The sequence below is a fragment of the Rhinolophus ferrumequinum genome, chromosome 12 (genome assembly GCF_004115265.2).
Source record: "Rhinolophus ferrumequinum isolate MPI-CBG mRhiFer1 chromosome 12, mRhiFer1_v1.p, whole genome shotgun sequence".
Taxonomy (NCBI): Eukaryota; Metazoa; Chordata; class Mammalia; order Chiroptera; family Rhinolophidae; genus Rhinolophus; species Rhinolophus ferrumequinum.
Genome location: NC_046295.1, coordinates 4,645,169 through 4,661,785, shown reverse-complemented (window position 1 = coordinate 4,661,785; position 16,617 = coordinate 4,645,169). Strand labels below are relative to the sequence as shown.

General features: G+C 40.4%; 2 protein-coding genes across 2 annotated transcripts in view; both read left to right on the top strand.

The window, feature by feature from the left end:
• The window catches only part of LOC117032036 (uncharacterized), a 63,727-nt gene extending 54,857 nt beyond the window's left edge, over window positions 1-8,870 (top strand). Inside the window, 1 exon segment of the mRNA XM_033123154.1 lies at window positions 8,754-8,870. Within this exon segment, the coding sequence (XP_032979045.1) occupies window positions 8,754-8,870 (117 nt within the window).
• A 68-nt stretch (window positions 8,871-8,938) lies between these two features.
• On the top strand, window positions 8,939-14,615 carry CKS2 (CDC28 protein kinase regulatory subunit 2). The gene is made up of 3 exons (XM_033122154.1): window positions 8,939-9,151; window positions 12,938-13,065; window positions 14,286-14,615. The coding sequence occupies exons 1-3, from the start codon at window positions 9,093-9,095 to the stop codon at window positions 14,336-14,338; spliced, it is 240 nt and encodes a 79-aa protein (XP_032978045.1). The 5' UTR covers window positions 8,939-9,092; the 3' UTR covers window positions 14,339-14,615.
• Window positions 14,616-16,617: the final 2,002 nt, after the last annotated feature.

Sequence of the window (16,617 nt, the reverse complement as noted above, 5' to 3'; positions counted from 1 at the left end):
TCAGTTTATTGCTTCATAATAAACTGCCCTGTCCCCCACCAAAGTTAGTGACTAGTGAGTTAGAACAATGATTTATTTTTTTCTCATGATTCAGAGGGTTGTTTGGACAGTTCATTTCCTTATTTTTCTTGGTCTCACTCATATGTTTGGCAGCTGGTGCTACCTGATGGCTAGGCAACTTAGTTCTCTACATGGCCTCATTAAATGTTGATCACATTCCAGGACAGCATTTCAAGAGGGAGAAAGGGGAACTTCTAAGAACTAGCCTTAGAAGTCACATAATGTCACTTAAGTAACATTCTGTTTGTGAATCAAGTCACAAGACCAGACCAAGGGAGAAATAGACTTTTAACTATTGATGGAAGGAACGGTGAAGTCATTTTGCAAAGGGTATGCATACTAAGATGGCAGGTATTTGTGACACGTTAAAATTTACCCCAAGGCAAGATGTGGTACTGGACGCATTCTAACTTTGCTACTGCAGGTGGCAGCAGGAACAATGTGATTGTAGCCAATAGTTCTGGTGATGGATTCCTATTCTCTTTTAACCTCCAAAAGTTAGAAACAGATGCAAAGGTTTCTAGCCTACACTCACTTCCCTCTGGTGCTCCCTCTTCTCATCAGGTTGTGAATTGTTAACAATAAACATTTTTTTAAATCCTCGCTTTTTGAGGCAATAAATGTACTAAGTTACTTACTTTGCTTTAAGTTGAGTATATAGCAGAACTTCGAACAACGTTTCGTTATAACATCATTGAGAATAAAAATTGATTCCTTGTCAGGGCCACTGTCTGTGTGGAGTTTGCATGTTCTCCCCATTTGTGTTGGTTTCCTCCCACATCCCAAAGATGTGCATGGCCGCTGAACTGGCTTGTCTACATTGTCCCAGTCTGAGTAAGTGTGGTTGTGGGTGTGAGCGCTCCCTGCGATGGAAGGGTGTCCTGTCCAGGGTGGGTCCCACTTTGTGCCCTGAGCTGCCGGGAGATGCTCCAGCCACTCACCACCCTGAAGAGGAATAGGTGGGTTGAAAAAGAATTATCTTGTTTTTAACAATATTTCTTAAATGTATGCATAGCTCACATTTATTTCAATGTTTAATATCAGAAATGTTTTGAGTCTTTATTTAGAAGTTCCATGATGTGTTTGTGACCAGAAATATGTCTTAGGAACATAACTCTTGTTTATGTCAACTAGTCTATGGTCAAATTGGTTTCATTATATGTCATTTCACTTAAAGTAGCAGTTTCCAAGAGCCTATCGATAATGTTAAGTGATGACTTACTGTATTATGAATTGTCTTGAATTTATTTCTATTTTTCCATTCAACACTTTGTGAACAATAACTTATTTTCTTGAGTCCAGTGCTGCTTTTGAAATTGCTATTGTCAATCTGTTCTTGCTTTCTAGGTGTGATCTGCAATTTCTCCTTGGAAGCTTTTAGAACTTTCCTTTGTCTTTGATGTTAAAAGATTTTTTTTTAATCAAAATATAGCTAACATACAGTATTGTATCAATTTCAGGTGCACACCACAGTTATTCAACATTTACATACTTAAAGAAATGATCACCATCATAGTCCAGCAACCATCTGACACTGTACCACACTATCACAATATTATTGGCTATCTTCCCTGTGCTGTACATTACATCCTCTTTACTTATTTATTTTATACTTGGAAATTTGAACCTCTTATTCCCCTTAACATTTTCCCCCTTTTAAAATTTTTCAGTTACAGTTGACATTCAATATTATTTTCTATTAATTTCAGGTGTATAGCACAGTAGTTAGACATTATATATATAATTTAAGAAGTGATCCCCCTGACTAGTCTAGTACCCACCTGGCGCTATACATAGCTATTACCATATTATTGGTTATATTCTCTATGCTTTAATTTACATCTCCATGACTATTTTGTAAGTACCAATTTGTACTTCTTAATCCTTTCACCTTTTTTACCTTACTCCCAACCCCTCCCCCATCTATCACCCCAATAAATCTAGTGCCAATCTGACGCCACACATATTTATTACAATATTATTGGCTACTTTCCTTATGCTATACCCTACATCTCCATAACTACTTTGTAACAACCAATTTGTATTTCTTAATCCCTTCCTTTTTTTAACCCATGTCCAACCCCACTCCCAACTGGCAACCATCAAAATGTTCTGCGTATCTATGAGTTTGTTTCTCTTTTGTTTATTTTGTTCTTTAGATTCCACATATAAGTGAAATCACATTGCATCTGTCTTTTGCTGTCTGACATACTTCACTCAGCACAATACCCTTCACGTCCATCCATGCCACTGCAGATGGCAAGAACCCATTCCCTTCCCTGGCCAAGCATTATTCCATTGTATATATGTACCACCTTTTCTTTAGCCATTCATCCACTGACGGACACCCAGGCTGCCTCCACATCTTGGCCATTATAAACAATGCTGCAATGAATGTATGGATGTATGTGTCCCCTCGAAATAGCGTTTTGGGTTTCTTCTGGTAAATACCCAGAAGTGGGATTACTGGATCCTTCTTTGTCTCTTGATATAGCTTTTGTTTTAAAGTCTATTTTGTCTGGTATAAGTATTGCTACGCCAGCTTTTTATTTGTTTGCTTGTTTCCATTTTCATTAAGTATCTTTTCCCCAACCCTTTACTGTTCTGTGTGTGTCTTTTGTTCTGAAGTGAGTCTCTTGTAGGCAGCATATGTAAGGGTCTTATTATCTTGTCTATTCAGCCACCTTATCTTTTGATTGGAGCATTAAACCCATTTACATTGAAACTAATTGTTGATAGATATGTAGTTATTGCCATTTTATTATTCATATTTTATATACTCCTCCTTCCCCCCTTCCTATCCTCCTACTCCTCCTCTTCTTGCTCCTCCTCCTTCTTTTTTAAGAAGTCCCTTTAACATTTCTTGTAATATTGGTTTAGTGGTGACAAACTCCTTTTGCTTTTTCTAGTCTGGGAAGCTTTTTATCTGTCCTTCGATTCTAAATGATAGCTTTGCTGGGTAGTCTTGGCTGTAGGTCCTTGCTTTTCATCACTTTGAACAGTTCATGCCAATCTCTCTGGCCTACAAAGTTTCTGTTGAGAAATCAGGTGACAGTATTATGGGAGATCTTTTGGAGGTAACTAACAAGTTTTCTTTTGCTGCTGTAAGATTCTTTCTGTGGCATTTCAATTATGATGTGTCTTGGTGTGGGCCTCTTCGTATTCCTCTTGTTTGGGACTCTGTGCTTCCTGGGCTTGTACTTATATATGTATTTCCTTTGCCAGATTAGGGAAGTTTTCAATCATTATTTTTTTCAAATAGGTTTTCAATTCTTTGCTTTCTCTCTTCTTCTGGTTCTCCTATGATGCGAATGTTGGTACACTTGATGTTATCCCAAAGATCCCTTAAACTATCCTCATTTTTTTGGATTCTTTTTTCTTTTTGCTGTTCTGTTTGGGTGTTTTCTGCTACCTTAGCTTCTAAATTGTTGCTTTGATCTTCTGCTTCATCTAATCGGTTGTTTATTTCATCTAACGTATTCTTCATTTCGGTTATTGTATTCTTTATTTCTGACTGTTGTTTTTTTTTTGTTTTCTATCTCTAGTTTTATATATCCTATCTCTTTGTTGAAGTTCTCCCTGAGATCATTGAGCATCCTTATAACCAGTGGTAGATTACTTGTCTCCATTTTGCTTAGTTCTTTTTCTGGAGCTTTGTTCTGTTCCTTTATTTGGGACATGTCTCTTTGTCTCCCCATTTTGGCTACCTCCCTGTGTTTGTTTTTATGTATTAGGTAGGGCTACTATGTCTCCCAGTCTTAGTAGAGAGGCCTTATGTAGTAGATGTCCTGTAGGGCCCAATTGTGCAGTCTCCCTGGTCACCTGAGCAGGATGCTCCAGGTGTGTCCCTTATGTGGGTTGTGTACACCCTCCTGTTGTAGTTAAGCCCTGTTTGCTGTTTGCATATCAATGGGAAGGATTGATCCTTGGGCTGATTGAATGTGAGAACTGGTTGTGACTACAGTGGAGGAGCTGTTGTGCAGGGGCTGACCCTATGGAGTAGAATTGTTTAGCAGGGCTCTGGTGCCTGCCCAGTCTGCCCTTTGGGTGTGTTATCCCTGTTGGTGACAGGGTGTTGCTCCAGCTGGGTCCGAACCTGATGTGCCAGTCCTAGAGCCTTCTGGGAGGAGCCCCACTGCAGTCCAAATTCAGCCACAGCCTGTGCTCTGCCAAGGGCCACCTAGCATGAGCCATAAAGTAATCTGCAGATGACTACCACCTGTGCTGGGAGACTAGTGAGAGGCAGACTGGGTCAGGTCTGGGAACCAGAGGGTTGTGAAAACCATGGCAAAGAACCTACCTGGGGAGGAGTAAGAGGCAGGGCTTCATGTGAACTGAGGCTTCCAACCCTCAGTACAGGCTCCCTTGTGCCATTTACAAACAGAGCAACTTCACTTACAAAACACAAATTTAAAGATTAAATTGTTAAGAATTTCCAGACATGACAGCAGAGCTTTAAATCCCAAGTGCAGGGTCCTATGTGATTGTACTCACTTTTTAAATCAGCATTATTCTTGCCTAATAGAATAAACTTCATAAAACTTGAAAGTTTGGTAAAATTCTTCTATAAAGCCATTTGGGTCTAGTGTCTTCTTTAGGAGAAGACTTTTAATTACTGCTCCAATTTAATAGATATAGGATTCTTCAGTCTTCTTGTGGTTTCTTGAGCCAGTACAGGAAGACAGTAAAGGCAAAGCACATGAAGGAAAAACAGAGAGACCAAGCAGAAAATAGTAAAATGGCAGACTTAAAGCCTAACATCAATAATTACATTGTGTAAATGGTCTCAAACACCAATTTAAAAACAAAGATTGGAAAAATGGATAAAAAATTTTTACCTAACTATATAATGCCTACAAAAAATTCACTTCAAATATAATGATATAGGTAGGTTAAAGGTAAAATGATGTAAAAAGCTATAGGACACAAAGCCCAATCAAAAGTATGGTGGAATAGCTATATTAATATCAGAGTAGACTTCAAGGCAAAGAAAATTACCAGGACAAATTGGGACATTACATAATGATAAAATATCTATTCACCATGAAGACCTAGCAACCTTACATGCATCGAGTAACAGAGCTACAGAATCCATGAAGCAAAAACTGACAGAACTAAAAGGAGAAGCAGTGTAGGGACTAAGCCCTATGGTACTCTCACATTTATAATAATCAGTTAGAGACCAGGATGGGCCAGTACAGGCATAAGGGACAATCTTGAACATCCTTTCAACAGAACACTAAAGACCTCGTAAGAGCTATGAAATGGCCATTCATGTCAGTGGAATCCCAGAAGGAGAGTGAAAAAGCAAGCTGTAGAATATTTTATAAAGTAAGAATATGCATATATTCTAGTTCTGAGAGTGATACATCTGAATTAGGTATAGGAAAAAGTCTACGTAAATAATATACCATATTGTTTTCAGTGGTTAAATCTGTGATCTGGGGTTGTTGGGTAAGAAGCAAGTAGGCATCTTACTTCTGATATTGTAAATTTCTTTTAAATTTTGTAAGAATAATTTTTATTTCTGTAATTTTCAAACATAAATTGAATATAACATACTAGGAAGAGTGCTCAATAAGTATTTGCTGAATGAGTGAATATGGACCAACTACGGCAATTTTGCAAATGAATTTTGTCACTGCACTAATGGCCTGTTAGTGGGGTAGGAAAGTTCTAGATACTTGTTGGAGATCCATGATAACTCGAGCATGCTCTAATCTTACCAGTTGCCTTTTTACCATGTAAACACCAATCAAAACCTAAACTTCCTGTTTGAAAGGAAGCAGGGCTTGTTTGAAAGACCCACTTCAAAAAAAGCAGAAATCCAATCCCTGTTGGTTCTAGCTTTGAAATTGCAAGTCTGTCCCTTCCTACTCAAACTCATCCTATCAACAGTAATAACTTTGTAACAGGGTGTCCCTGTTAAGGACATTCCTTCCAGTCTATCCTCCACATTCCTCTCATTACCTTTGTCACATCTGATCTGACTGTGCCACTTCCTTGCTGAAAACATTAGCTGGCCCTACGTTAATAAAAATGACCAAATTTCTTAGCAAAAAATCCCTCCCCAGTCTGGCCCAATCCATTATATTGGTTTCCTATTGCTGTTTTGACAAATTACCACAAACTTAGTGGCTTAAAGCAAACACAAATTTATCATCCAATATTTCCAGAGGTCAGAAGTCTGAAATACGTCTTAAACAGGCTAAAATTTAGATGTTAGCAGAGAGGTGTCCTTTCTGGAGACTAGAGGACATCTATCCATTCCTTGCTTTTTCCAGCTTCTAGAGGCTATCTACATTCCTAGGTTCCTGGTGATGCCTCTCTGACTTCTTGTTACAGCTTTCTCTGACCCTCTTGTCTCCCTCTTATAAGGACCCTTGTAATACCATTGGGCCCTCCCAATAATCCAGTATAATCTATCTCAAGATCCTTAACTTAATCACATCTGCAAAGTCCCTTTTGATGTGAATACATTTGTAGGTTCCAGGGATTAGGATGTGGACATCTTTGGGGGCCATTTTTTTGCTTACCACATTCATCCTCCCAGATTTAATTCCCACAACTTTCCTTTCCATGACCTCTATACTCTAAACCAACCCCATTTAGCATTCTGTGCATATAGGAAGTTTCCTCACGCCTTCACCATGACAATCCTTCTATTGGAAAGGCAAGAGGTAGTGTATGATAGATTAAGAGGCCTAAGTCTGGAGTCAGACTGGGCTCATATCTGAGTCTGCCACTTACTTGCTAAATGGATTTGGACAAACTTTTGCTGTTGTTTGACCCTAGATCTAAATACCAGATTATAGGAAAAACAAAGTAAATTATACCATAGGAAGCAATTACCCAAATCCAGACTGTGGAATGTTCCACAGGCAAAAATGACCTGGTTTTTCTGATAAACCTATATTTAAAAAAGGTGGTCTGTCAGCAGAGGAGATTGTATAAAAACTTAAAGAGACAATAACCAAATTCGATGTGTAGGCCCAAGTTTGGATGCGGATCCAAACCAACCAACTATAAAAAAGGCATCTGTGAATCAGGGAAATCAATCTAAAACAGGTGTCAGAGAATGATGAAGAATTATTAAGTGTAATGACATGGTACTAAATGTATATTTTAAATTTTTTCTTGAGATGTACACCATAAAGACAGATATATATACAGAAGTATTATTTCAGAGTAAAATGGCATTATATTTGGGATATCTTTAAAGTTATTCTAGCAAAAAAAAAAAAAGAGAGAGGAATAGATAAAACAAGATGGGCAAAACGTTTATTGCTGAAGTTGAGTGACTGGTACATGGGAGTTGATTATACTATTGTATTTTTGTGTGTTTGAAATTTTCCACAATACATCTCTGTAAAAATACAGAGGGTGCCAAAAAATGTATACACATTTTAAGAAAGGAAAAAAACTATTAAAATTGTAATACTCGATGTATGCTGGTAACAAAAAATGAATACAAGTTATGTGTATATATATTTTTTGGCACCCCTGGTGTATGTCCTAGGAAACTTTTTTCCCAGGTTCTGCCAGACAGTTAGTGATTTCCTTATCCATCTACCTTAGCAGTTTATTCGTATTTTTACCAGCACATAATCACACCTGATTATTTGGGCATACATTACTATCACTTACTACTTAAAACTTATTGCTCATCATGTGCAAGAGACTCTACTATGTCCTGGGTAGAGCAGTGAATGAAAGACATGCCCTCATCACCGGGTTATGTAGGGGGGGCAGACAAAACCCCAGCAAGCATGCAACAAAGGACCAGTGGGTTGGAAACTCCAAAGACGCTAAGGAGGGACAGGAACGGGGAAAGCGGGGACTTCTTGAGCACAGGGTATAAGGAAGCCGTTTCAGGAGACTGATCCTTAACCTGAGAGCTGAAGGTGAAGGGCCACCGGGTGTTGGGTTGGGGGAGGGTAGCGGGCCCGTCTATGCTCTCACCTGTACTATGCTGCAACTAACACTGAATCAAGATCGTTACTACAAACATAACACATTCTCATTTAGGGAAATGTGAAAAATACAAAAAAGGTCACTTTTAATTGTCATCTAAAAAGAACCACTTACATCTTGGCATATTTCCTTCCAGTAACTTTATTTTACATGTGCATGTATTTTAAACTAGGGCTCAATACTAAGAGCCAAAAAGTTTTAAAAACCACTTTTAATCCCTTTGTCCGGTAGGAAACGTTATTATTTTAATAATCGTTTTTACATTTTGCATTAAGAAAAGCACGCGTATACACATGCTTATCTAGAGTTGTTATGAATTATGCTCAAGGCGTGGGAATACATGTTTTACCTCACGTCAGGCCTCTAGTGCTCAGCCCCGGCCCTATCGTTCACGCAGCACTCTTGCAGGGTTCTGAAGAGTTCCAGGCGGAACAACCTCGGCTTCCTCACGTTCCTACTCTCCCCAAAAAGCTGGGTGCCCTCAAAGTTCCCAAACCTTGGCTTTCCCTATCTTCTACAGACCTAGGACGCGGAACCCGGGAAATGCGCCCCGAGCCTGCGCCTGCGCACAAGCGGCCTCGCGGCGGGCAGCCCCGCCCTGGCATCGCCAAACACCGCGATATCTCATCCGTCCCACAAGTTCGTCGCCCTAACGGCTCTGCAGACCTGGAAAGTTCTAAACCCCCTGCACCCTTTCCTGGTCACGCCCCTTACGTCAGAGAGCTCCCCGCCTCCACGCCATGCCAATCATTCACTTCTTCCCTCGGGCAACCTCGCAACAAGCCACTGAGTGGCTGATCTTGGGAGTGAACGTCGCGGAGCAGCGGCAACGATAGGCTGGAAGCCGGCCCCGCCTTCCCGCAGTTTGCACAAAAGGTGATTGGTCGGCTTCTTTGTCCAATCAGCGGCGGGCTGTCGGATTCAAACCAGGATCGTTAGGCCTGCGGTCTGTTGGTTGCAGTTGAGTCGTTGCTTTGGCCGGACGCACACCTTCCCTCAGCTGCGCCCGCTCTTCCTGCCCGGTCGCTCCCCTTCCGCGCCGCCTACCTGCCGGCAGGATGGCCCACAAGCAGATCTACTACTCAGACAAGTACTTCGACGAGCACTACGAGTACCGGTAAGTGGGCCAGTGGGCGGGCTTCCTCAGCCGCTGCCCAGGGAGGGCCGGTGTTCGTGTGGGGGCCGGAGGTCGGGTCAAGGTCGAGGCCGGGAGTTGGAGTAGGGGCCTTGTGAGGATGGAAGCGTGTCGGGTTGTGGTCGGGGCCAGAGCGCGCCCCTTATTTCGCCTTTACGGGCACAGCCAGCCTCCCCTCTTTGTTCCGTCTGTGAGAAGGATGAGGCAGGGGCGGAGATGGGGGCCACTTCTGGTGACGAGTTGCTACCTTAAAGGGAACAGGCGGAAGGACCGAAGCGGACCCGGGTCCTCCGCCACGTCCAGTCGTCACTCGGGCTCTGGGCGGGCCAGTGGCCGACATCCAGCGGCGAGAGCCCTACTCCACCCGTGCCGCGGTGCCTAAGAACTTGCGAGCTAGTTGGCATTCTCGAAGTAGTTCCTCTCTCCCAGTCACTGTGGTGTGGAGGGTGGGAGAAACACTTTTTCTCCTTGCTTTTGAAGTTAGTGATGCTAAAAATGACTTTGAGGGGGAAACCCCGAAAACTTCGCTTTTTGGAATTTTTAAATGTTTATTGCGTATGGTGATTTGGGTAGGCGTTTGTGCGTTAACCATGATGACTTAAGGGCATTATCAAAGGGGTTTCACATTTAAGACTAAGTTGAGAACTCGTGTGGACTTTGGGCATTTGTGTGTGTGTGTGTGTGTGTGTCTCAGTATATACTGGCCAGATCTTCGCTTTGAGGAATTTTTGGTTTCTGAGTCGTGATGTGCTGCACTAGAACGTAGTTGCTAAAATTAATCTGTAAAATTAACAACTTGGATTGTGGGAGGGAAGGACCACTTCGTTTATTGGCCTTATTGTCTGCAGGAGACTTCCTTGGGGCGTGGCTTCAAAGACCAATCCTACCCTGTTCTCCTGGATGGTGACTAGGAAGCTGCATTTGGGGCCAAGCAGTGACCTTGTTTCTGCCTGCTGTCCTTTCAAGTTAGATTTCCAAGAATGCTATTTGAGGTAGAAAGGGCATAGTGTTTGCTCACTCTCTCTCTCTCCCTCTCTCTTCTTGTTGTATTGGAAGTCTGTATTCTCAGGAGAAAAACTGATGCAGTTTTACAGATTAGTAATACGTGCATTGTTTCATATTCTTAGCTAGAAAAATCTTGTTTTTCTGGATATAGATAAATTTGAAGTCGATCATCTTATTTTTATATAGTAACTACATGGTACAGTTTCAATCCTGTAATATATTGGCATAATGTTCAATTATGTGACATCGACCAAGAGCCCAGCTGGGGATATCCAATAGTGGACAGAATGTAAACTGTATTACGTTTCTAAAATATGGAAAAAATATTAATATTCTGAAACACATCTGGCTCTAGTAGATTAGGATACTTTTTAGGACTTCTGGCAGTTTCATTTTTTATTGTCAATATACTAACAATTATCGATGAGCACTTAAGTAGACTGCGCTGTCAAAATTTTAGCCTAACTGGTTTGTGTATACTAATGTGTAGAAGAAAATCCTGTCGTATCTGAAGTGATATATTCTAATCTATTATTAATTAAAGATAATGGTCCTTCTTGACCAAGCCACTTGCCTTACAGAAACAGCACAGTGATTAATCTCCAGAGATACTTTTAAAGGCAAGTTGATACTGATAATAAATCACTGAGGTGTGAGTCTAGGGTGGTTTGTATATGGTGGTGCAACATGCAATGTGAATTTCAAAAGTATTTATTTTTGCTAGTGTGCAGTTGCCTACATCTTTGTGTTTTGTAAATGCAAACTTAATTTCCTATTCCCTTTACTTAGGTTATTTTGTAAATGAACTTCAAAACTTAGTTCTGTTAAATACCGTCTGAAACAAGTATTATAGGGTTGTATGGATTTAAATTTATAAAAATTTTATGTTAGTATTTTTTTTTAAAAAAATCCTATCCACAACTGTTGTCTGCCCTCCTAATTGCATCTTTGTTGTAGCTCCTTTATATTGGCCTATATGTAGCTGTTTATATTGGCCTTTACCCTCCTCCCCTCCGTGACAAGCCCATGGTACTGAAATAAACACTTAGTTTTGGAAATAATTTTTCTTACATGTAGTTAGAAAACTATCTCCATGCAGTTAAATACAGGTAGAATTTCTATGTGAGCTTGAAGCTACTTATAAATTTTTCTTTTATAATCAAACTTGGATGAAGGTGAGCCTGTTCCCATGCTTTATGGAGAAGGTAGGGGTTGTGACTTCTATCTAAATAACATGTTGGTGCATTTATGTAGGTATACATAATAGTACAAGTTTAGTTAGCATTACATTTCTCTTTGAGACTAATCAACAATGTGATAGAAGTAAGATTATAGGTTATTTGCAGAGCCTTAAAAGGAGATGTTAAAGCAGCAATCCAAGAACGAATAAGGTAGCTGGTAAGTATTACTAAGAATCACCATGCAGTTCACTGGAATTGGTGAAATTTTAACCAGGATAGTATGCATAATTTGACTTGGCCTCATGGCAATCTACTTGCATAGCACAATTCTTCTAAGGTTTATTTTTGTTCTACATAAAATTGATACTTAACTAACCAGCCACAGATTGGCTTAGTTGCTGACAGATGAGTACTTACAATGGGTTCACTTTTCCTGTGTGCCAGAAAATAACCAGTTATACCTTTCTCACTTCTAGCCAACTGACTCACAGGTAGATATCCTATACTGGTCAAAAAAATTGGTTGAATATGTATGACTGTACAAAATTAGTACTACCTGGAAATGGTAAAAATAGGGCTGGGAGTTGTGATTTTTATAAAGATCTTTATATGTAATAAGGGGTGTACGGATTTGTCTTTGAGAATGTAACAAAGCTACAATTGTACATATTCTTGATGTTTTGACATTGAAGACTATCGCATACCTTCCTCAAAAAACTTAAGTTTTGGGTATAGGTCTAACTTAACTGGAAAACTAAAGGTCTGTGTCAGGTAGCAGGTACATATATATGTGTGATTAGTGTTTGTTTTTTATTCATTCTGAACAGAGTATAAAGCAACTTCTGCAGTATACAAGTAGATACAAGATTTGTATCTACTACAAATCTACAATGTTGAGTAATAGGAAACCCTAATTAACTAAAAAATTAGATATTTTTTTTCTCCTTATGTAAAAGGCTACATGAAGCTGGGATGACAGGTCTATAATCAGGGACTATCCTCAATTTACAATAGCTTCTGTGGTCTTGGATGGCTTCTCTAGCTCCCTGATCAGGTCATTCTGCTTCATAATCAACAGGAAGGAGAAAAAAGAGTATAGTTGGGCGTGTACTTTCCTTTTGAGGACACTTTCCATAAGTTAACCTATTATCTGTTTATATCCTATTGCCTAGGATTTAGTCACATGACCAGAGGTAGCTGCAGGGAAGGCTGGATGTTTTGGATAACTGTGTCCAACTTCATTTTGGGGGTTCTATTCCTGAAAAAGATTGAGACCAGTAGCAAGCCCTCTTTGTTGGGGGGAAAAGGTTAATCCTGAATAAGATGCCTTTTTGTTTTTGGATTGCATATTCTTATTATCTCCCTAATTTGAACATGGGCTATCAAAAATCAGAATTAAAGGTAGAGAATAGTTCTCAAGATCAATGCAAATTGACATAATACGACAATTGCTTTAAAGAACTTTGTTTTGAGGACAAAAATCTCAAATTTTAAACATCCTAAAGATGCGTGTATTAAGTGATCATAACTGTAAAAAAGGCACATTTGCAGAGTATTAATACTTGGCTATCTCTTAAAACAGGCATGTCATGTTACCCAGGGAACTTTCTAAACAAGTACCCAAAACCCATCTGATGTCTGAAGAGGAGTGGAGGAGACTTGGTGTCCAACAGAGTCTAGGCTGGGTTCATTACATGATTCATGAGCCAGGTAAGTTTTGTTATTGAAAAGCATTAACTGAATTAAAATAGCGGTTGTTGGAAATTTTTTGGTAATCTTGACATTCGGTGATATGCCAGAATAACTATTTTTGAATGACTGATTTCTTTCCCTCACTAGAGGGCTCCAATTTTATAGTAAATAAAATACCATGAGTGAAAAATAATGTATTTTTCTATCTGCAAAAAATAACTTGTCAAAAAACAAGCTTTTGTTTTATTTTAAAATATGTCATTGTTAATAGTATCTTAAAGTATTTTATCATAACTATATTTAGAATTCTGGTGGCCCCCCCCTTTGAAAACTAAGAACTTATTTTAAATAACTTAAATGCCCTTAAGTTTTACGTATAGAAATTGATGTGATTTGAGGTGATTTTTTTTTTTAACTTTAGAACCTTCCATGTTAAGATTAGAGGAGATAGGATAGCCAGTGATCTCAAATGTGCTGTTATGCATCATGAGTGCTTATGTTATTATGAAGTATTTACCAGAGAGTTTTCCAGGTACTAAACAGTAAACTAAAACTCTGTGGGGTTAAATTCTGCTTATGGGTTATGAGTAAATCTAACTTCAAGAATTTACAATGCCTTGAACAAAATTTGAAGGCATACTATAGAAGCTGCATTAAGTGGAACTAAAGCTATCTTGCTTTACACTCTTGTTAAAGAAAAGCAGCATCAAAAACTTAAGAGACAACTTTCTTTGGGGCCTGTAATCATATTCGAGTTCAGGAGTACTTTCTCCGGATAATACAAAAGCAACTGAGGAACTTAACTGTAGATTACTGGGCCCCCAACCTGCTGAAACAGAATCTACTGCTATGGGCCCCTGGGACCTGCAGTTTGATAAGCTAGTTTTTGAATGAGGTGTTAGGTGTCTTTTCCCCACAAAGAGCCAGACAGCCTTTCTCTGTATTTTTAACTGTAATTGAGAATGTAAAACCATTCTTCGCAAAGTAGCTTCTCTACTTACCGTCCCTCTTTTTTTAGGGTGGGTAGAACTCAACCACTAGGGACATATTTTTGTCAGGTTGTTTTTTTCTGTATACTGTTGACAGTGACTTTTAAGTAAAATTCATTTCAGATACCTCAATAAGTAACATTGACCATAGATTTATTTTATTTTGGTTCAGTTGAGAATTCTTTGAATTTTGGTTGGGTGAAATAATCATGTTACATTAAAATGATGTAAAACATTTTCTTTCCACAGAACCACATATTCTTCTCTTTAGACGACCTCTTCCAAAAGATCAACAAAAATGAAGTATATCTGGGGATCATCAATTAAATCTTTTTCAAGTTTAATGTATATGTGTATATAAGGTAGTATTCAGTGAATACTTGAAAAATGTACAAATCATTCGTCCATACCTGTGCATGAGCTGTATTCTTCACAGCAACAGAGCTCAGTTAAATGCAGCTGCAAGTAGGTTACTGTAAGGTGTTTAAAATTTCTTCTGGTCATTTTTTTCTCTTAATGTAAGCGCCTGTTTGACTTTACCTGTTACTTTTGTTAAATAAAGTTTGTATGTTGCATTTATCATTGTGTGACATTATTGAGGTTTATTTTAAGGTTAATTCATGAGTAGAGGTTGTTGGATTTCTGTTTTATGATTATTTTGGTCCTGAGGAAATAAATTTAAAGAAAATATTACATGGGCTTAAAATAGCTTGATGTGGTGAGGGTACCATTTAATTCACTTGTAAAGAAACCAAGAACCAGGAATAAGTTTAATGGAGTCACAGTAGATTTTATAGGTGTTATTAGTCTAGTTCTTAGAGAAATTCCACTTGAACAGAAAGCAGCTCAAATTAATACTCTCTGGGCTGCTTCCACTTATCTAAGAATTGCCACTTATCTAAGTGGCCTTGGGAGAAACAACCCTGTTTATCCTTTTCTCCTTTTGCCAAGTGAGGATAATGTTTCCTATTTTTTAAAATTAAAAAGCATTGTAAAAAATCCTTCATGAGGGCTGGCCCAATGGCTGAAGTGGTTGGAGCGCCCTGCTCCTAACACCAGGGCAGGTGGTTCAATTCCCACATGGGCCAGTGAGCTGCGCCCTCTACAGCTAAGATTGTGAACAACAGCTCTCCCTGGAGCTGGGCTGCCATGTGCTGTGAACAGCCTGCAGCCATCCTGTGCTGCCATGAGCAGCAGGTGGCCGGTGTGAGCGGCCAGCAAGAGTTGCTATGAGCTGGTGACCAACTGCCTTGGGGGGTTGGGAGAGAGGGGAGCGGCGCAAAGACTTAATACCAGCATGGGCCAGTGAGCTGTGTCCTATATAACTAGACTCAGAAATAGCTTCTTGAACTGGAGTGGGGGGCCGGGGTAGATGGAAGAAGGGGGGGAAAATAAAAAATCCTTCATGACATTTGAGTCTGTTAAATTGCCTTTTTTAAGCTGCTAGGGAAATATTTTAAGGTTAATGCAAACAGGCTATTTTCATGGGTATGCTGGAGAAAACTTAAATGATCTGACAGTAAACATAAGACCCCAGTTTGATGGTCCTCTGTATGTTCCTCTTTAGAAAGGGGTGGCTTTATACATACTGAGCACAATAACTAGCCTTCAATTTACTCCCACCTCCAGGGACCGATCAGCTAGAAGTCCAGGGTTAGCAAGCCAATAAAGATGGCCAGAAATGCTAAGTAAACTTCGTTGGGTTTAGGGTAGACCAAAGAGTATTGAGGGATGGGGAACACTCACCCACCTCCAGCATGAATTACTAGTGCTAGACCCTAGGCCGCTCGAGATTTTTGGGTGTCCAGGCATGTTTAATCAATCTGTGGGACCAGCAGAGAAGGACCCCTGGAGAACTGGAGCTGCCTGCATTTTTCCTGCTTGAAGTGCCTGGTAGTCACCCGGCAAGGGACAGGAAACCTACAATTCACCTCGTTTAGGAGTTTGAACTTAACCCCTATTGGGCAAACAGCCTATACGGTCGGCAAGCTTTAGATCTATTGCGAGCAGCTTCCTCCTAGCCCGAGCTAGCCCGGAGTACTTCCTGCTCTCCGCCCCGCCCTCCTCACTCCAGCTTACCCCACCTCCGGTGCCTCCGGCACCCCCTCCATTACTCCTGCTCGGTGGGTGGCTTCGTTCCACCCGCGAAAACCGCACTACTCCACCTCTACCTCTCCCAGCACCCTTCCTAATGGTCAATAGCTATTTGTTGAAAAGAAATGAGCAGTTTTGAAATTCTTTTTGGTTACTTCCAAAGTGCTTTAAGTCTCTGGAAGTTAAGAGAGCAAGTCTTGTTGGTTTTCTAGGTCTGTAGGACTACAGGTATGCACTTCTAAGTCGCCCAACCCCGCTCCAGGGGCCCACCACCCCGTGCGGAGCCCTTATCCGCGTCTGGCCAACTCGCATTCCCGAATGCTTTCCCACTTCCTTAATGGAGACTAGAACACGCGGAGTCGGTCAGCGGCCCAGAAGATCACCCCTCCGGCCACCTCCGCGTAGGCCCTGCTCCTGAGCTGCCACCGCCACAGCGACGCCTACTTCCGCCCCGGAGCGCGGCGGGCCAGGGCGCGTTTCTGTGACG